Raw genomic sequence first — 5,643 nt, 5'->3', positions numbered from 1 at the left:
GCCGTCGGAGTCGCTGGTTGAGCTCCTTTTCCTGCTCGTTCAGAGCCGAGTCTCCGTGGACAACAACCGACATTAGAAACCCACAACCCGACGACTGTCCAGACATGGCTACGACACGAGTTTTAGTAAATTGGCTTGTCAGCAACAAGCCAGAGCCACTTGTGTCAGTCAGTGTCAAGTTTTAAAGGGAGGTTTAGCAAAGCTAGCTAGCAGGCTAAGCTAACTGGCTTTGCTGGTCGTAGAGAGGCAGCCAGAGCTGTTAGCCGAGTAGCTAACCTGGCTAACGCGTTTAGCTTGGCCAGCAAAGGCAAAGCGATCGCCGAAATGGCTCAGGTTGACATTAGCTGACACAAAGCCACAAATAGAGACACTAGAAGAAGACTGCCTGCCGCGCAGGATCAAAAGAAAGTAGATAAAAGACAGAGGAGAAGGTCGCCGTTGGGAGCAAAGTAACAACTAACGTTAGGGTAGACGGATCGACAAAGTATAATGAGCTCAGCTAGCCTCGATCTTTTGTTTGTTGTCGGAGCGTTATCCGCAAATGTGATTGGCTGAGAGCAGCTCCACTCACTTCCTATGGGAATGTGAAATAAATACACAGAATGAACAGTGAATGTACAGCAGATAGACCGTGTTGTATTACAACAAGACAAGAACTAACTCATCAGTAGGTTTACAAGGTGTGTCAGTGAGTCATCATCATTGATCTGTATTCCTCATAATATCCTTACGTATTATTATTATTATTATTATTATTATTATTATTATGTTATGCTACCTCTTTACTCTTGATTTTTTACACAACAGACTAACAGACTCTATCTGTGTGTGCATCTATTGTAATATCCAGGGACAAGCAGCTTGCAGTACAGTATATAGCATTCTCTACTTGACTTGCAGTACTAATTATTGTAATTATGATAAAGTCAATATTCAATATATATTATGGTCCTTCTATTATTATCTTCTCTCAGATTTAATTTTAGTGTATTTCAGTAATTGTACAGTAAATTACTGTATTAATTGGCATTTTAGTTGTATTTTTGTTTTTATCGACCTCATTTTTGTGATGTGACCTGGCTGCTGTAAAACTGCAATTTCCCTTTGGGATTAAGAAAGTACTTTACAGTACATTACTTGTTTCATCAACATCAACAATAGAGCTTGAATGGTACATCACTTTTCTTCAAGAAGTTTTTTCCTTGTTTTGTAAAATGTATTAAAACAATCTGGAATCTGGGTGTGTTCAAGCGGAGATGAGGAGTGGGCTATGGTAAGCTCACTTCTTCACTGCTCCCTTTGGCGGCACTAAAGTCTTTATACAACTCAAACCATAACTGACAAAACAAATGAGTGGTGTATAAATGTAATTTCTAGAGACGGGTTGCAGAAACCAATCAGTGTTCCTGTGTTGTCTCCGAGTTTGTTGTGTGTCATCAGTTTCTTTTAGGGCTTTTGGGACCCCTGAGGGTCCAGGGCCTTGGGACAGTTGGCCAATTGGTAATCCAGCCTTGCTCAATAGGTAACACACCGCCAAAACACACAGTAACAACAAATATCTACAACACTGCAGCATCATTTAACAAATGGTTGACTAATATATTATTCATGATTGCCGGTGAATGAACTAGCAATAAAAACAGTCCTTTAAACCATCATGTTTTGCCATGTTGTTTTTGTTTCCAGTAGCTCTGATCGGAGCTATGAGGCGGACTACAGGCTGAAGGGAGCTCTTTTTTCAGTTTGGCTTGCACACACTGTGAAAGTCCCTCACACCAACATGTGGGAATGTTCATTGCATCACTAAAAAGGAATCTGAAGTGATGTTACGCTCCCTGTAGGGAAGCACTTGCTCAGATTCATATTCAGAGTCCCATGGAAAACACAAATGGTAGAAGGCCTGGACTGTTTATCATCAGCAAGATGTGTGCTGCAGAAGCAGAACGGGGACAAACTGTTCTGGGAAAATATCCTCACTGTTTTATATCCTGCTTGGACGACTGGTCGGGTGGAGTTTAACAGCAAAACCAGTGGTGGATAGTACATTTACTCAAGTACATTTTGAGGTACTTGTACTTGGACTTATAGAGTATTTCTATTTTATGCAATTTTAAACTAGTTTTACTTTTAACTCCACTACATTTGTTTAACACCTTCTAGTTACTGTTCAGTTTAAGAATTGACATAAAAAACACACGATTTTGGTGACCCTTTACATGTCTCAGATGTCTATGAGTTGTTTGAGTAATTTCCTCTCTAAACTTCTCAGATGGTTTAATTTCAAAATACTGCTTACATATTAATACAGCAGTATTAACAATCATCAGTAACAATGGTCTTCACTTATATAGTGCAACAGCTCCCAAAGCGCTTTACAGATAAGGTCTCATTCACCCATTCTCTCACACATTCACACACAGGTGGCGACCGAGCTGCCATGCGAGGTGCCGGGGCCAGTACAGCACTGGAGCTTGAAATGGGATATTTTTACGTTCATGTATTGGTACTTTTACTTGAATAAAGGGTCTCGATGCTTTAAAAAAGTACACGAAAACATAGCAAATCTATCTGAAATGTGATATGTTATCGAGGTGCAGTACTTTGACGTTACCTTTATGCTGTTTTCACATGCTAAATGTTCTTCTGCATAGACTTTGGTTTTGCAAAGATATAGAGGAATAAAAGTACAGAAAAAATAAAAGAATAAAAGTCGTTCTTGACTCTGTGATGTACTTATTACTTCTGCCGATGCTGGAAAACCATCAAACACAGCATCTTTAAAGGTACCCTGTGGATACTCATTCCTGCCATCACTAATCTGCCACTAACTGTTGTTTGTTTACATGAAAACCCCACAGGGCACCTTTAAGGCACATCTGCATTATTATGTAATCTTGAGGCACGACATCTAGTTTAAAGCCTTTATTATTTCAGTTTTTCTTGTACTTACATGGTGCATATTTCTACATTAATTTGTGCTTACTTGAGTTATCACAAAGTAATTACTAAGTACCAGCTAATACATACACAATGCACAGAGAGTGTCCCCACAGAGGGTTATTCAGGCCCTGACTTGTGCCATTCAGACAGTATCAAGTGAGTTGTAATAACAGCAGGAGAGTTTGATTTGACTTTCAAATTCTTTGCGTTGACAATCCTGCAGCCTTGGACTCAACAATTTTCTAAACTGGAGTTTTTGTTTTCTTGCAGGGACAGAGGGAATCTGGTGAATCTGTGGAGGATCATCAGTCAGTCTGTCATCAGACCTTTTCCAGTCACTCACCACAAACACTGACAAACTGAGTGCAGACACTGGATGTTAACTGCTGGGAGGGGAGAGCTGGCACAGCACCCTCTGGTGGTTGAGACTCGACCTCACCACAGAGAATGAGACGAGTAATACTGTATACGCTGCAGCATAGGCTGAAGAATCCAAAGAACCAATCTGCCTCAATTAAATGCAGTTTAACATGCCTCTGCTATTTTCACTCATGTTAATTTGCATTCTTACTGACCCTTTTCTTGTGCCTCTACTTCTTATAGAATAAGCTCTCAAGGCAATTTCAGATTTCTGTTAATTAGAATTATTTAACTTCACCAACTTCATTATATAACTTCACCAAACACACCCAAGAGGCTGCACCTGCTTTAGCCCCCTCACACTGGATACCAGCATATTTTAGAATTGATTTTAAGAATGATTACTTTAAAAGCTCTTCACGGCCTCACTACATTTCTTAGGCTGTATACTTGATACTTAGTTTGATCTGAGGTCTTTCAGCTGGATTATACAGGACAGTTTGCTGTCAGGACCCCTGTGTCTCTGTAATTTGTGTATGTAAAAAAAAAAAAAAGAAGCAATTTTCTGATTTTACTTGAATGTATTATTTTATTTGACTTTTTTATTTTTATTTTTTTTATTAATGTTTATAATTTATGACATTTTTATTATAATTTGATGAAAACAAAAGCTTCCCTGTAGAGAACTGACAATTATCAATTTGATTGGCCTTGAACATAACAGTAAACTCCCCAAAACTATAAAATATTCACAAAGAGAATAACCTGCAAAAGCTAATTGTTTTCATGTAAATGTGTGCAGTGATTGAGGACTAATACAAAAATTATAATAATGCGAAGCTTCTGGCAGCTTTCAGTCACGTTTTCATTACAAAGCATACAATTTATACTATGTACTTTTCAGCATTTTGTTTCCTCATTTTTCTGGGACCACCATGGCAGCACCTGGTACATTTTCTGAGAGCAAATTAGCTGTAGTGGTGTCAAGACCCCCCCCCCTCCGAAAAAGCATAATCCCAAACTCACTAAACTGACCTGCATGACATACATCTCAAAGTATTTGGGAAAAGTTGACTGACTTTCACTCTCTACCAGTCAACACGCCTCGAAGCAAGAAATGTATAAAGGGGCTTTAACAAAAGTCAGCTTTAACAGGCTTTAACTCATAACCATTTTATTTCAGGATCAAACTATTGTATCTTCTGTTTATATTTGTGACCTCTCCATTTGATTCTCACATGTGACAGAACATACTGATCTGCCTTTTTGGGGCATAAATAGTGTTTTTCACACTTGACAACACTCTCATTTATTCATTCATTATTCATGCTGATTTCAAGAACTTTCAGGACTTTGTGATGTTTAAGTTTGACACATTTATGGCCGTGACACAATCTGAAAAGGTTGAGAGCCACTGTTAGATAACACATTAGATCCACTGGTGTCAGAGAGTTATTATTAACACCTTGGCCATTAAACGAACCCTTGAAATACCTTCAGGTTTCTCACTACAACAGTAGACTATTATGCATAATATTTAGCAGATTCCACCAGAACTGGCATTAAAGTTTTAGCTAAATCTGACACTTTGAGCTCTATTGGTTAATCATTTGGCTACCAAGCTAAACAAAGCACAAAGTAACATGTATAATCATGAAAAGCCCCAAACAGTGAGCTCTGTTTGTAATGTACATGATGTTCTTCAGTAAAGAAAAGGAGCATTTTTTTCTCCTATTGAAGAAAGTGTTTACATGGTCAGTTACACAGTAACATCCCCATTAGTGAATTCTGAAGATCCATTGTCAAGCATATTCAAAGCAAACCATTTCCCATTCATCTGGTCCCATTACGGTGGCATGCAGTCCCACAACTCATGGCAGATACACTGGCAGAACCCGTAGACCATGATCATGATGAGGCTGGCGGGAACCAGGCTCACCAGCAGCACCCCGAGCGTTGTCCTCTGCATGATGAGCAGGTAAACCCCCATGGGCAGAGAGCTGAAGTACAGCAGCCCCAGCACCCACACCAGCGCCCGGGCCGAGGTCTGGCACAGCAGGGCCGCGCAGTTCCACACCGTCCACCTCTGCGTGATGGACGCCATGGAGTCCAGACTGGATGAGCGGTATCCCCGGTTTGATGTGTGAGATCCACGTGGCTGGCGGTGGAGGTGGAGGTCCTGGGTGGATGCAGGCACCGGCGGAGGCTCCATGATGGTAATCACCACAAAGTTAGGGGAGCCTCGGATGGAGGAGTAGGTGGTGGAGGAAGAAGCGGAGGAGGAGGAGGAAGGGGATGTCACAGGTGGGTTGCTACCCATCAGCGAGTTCAGGCGTCTGGGGC

General features: G+C 40.6%; 1 protein-coding gene across 1 annotated transcript in view; it reads right to left on the bottom strand.

Moving 5' to 3' along the window:
• Positions 1-5,146: 5,146 nt before the first annotated feature.
• The window catches only part of rnf182 (ring finger protein 182), an 861-nt gene continuing 364 nt past the window's right edge, over positions 5,147-5,643 (bottom strand). The window contains exon 1 of the mRNA XM_070919663.1: positions 5,147-5,643. This exon is cut by the window's right edge and continues 364 nt beyond it. Within this exon, the coding sequence (XP_070775764.1) occupies positions 5,147-5,643 (497 nt within the window).

This window comes from Enoplosus armatus, chromosome 14 (assembly GCF_043641665.1).
Source record: "Enoplosus armatus isolate fEnoArm2 chromosome 14, fEnoArm2.hap1, whole genome shotgun sequence".
Lineage (NCBI taxonomy): Eukaryota > Metazoa > Chordata > Actinopteri > Centrarchiformes > Enoplosidae > Enoplosus > Enoplosus armatus.
The sequence above is the reverse complement of the archived record's forward strand: the minus strand, read 5'-3'. Positions and strand labels throughout refer to the sequence as shown.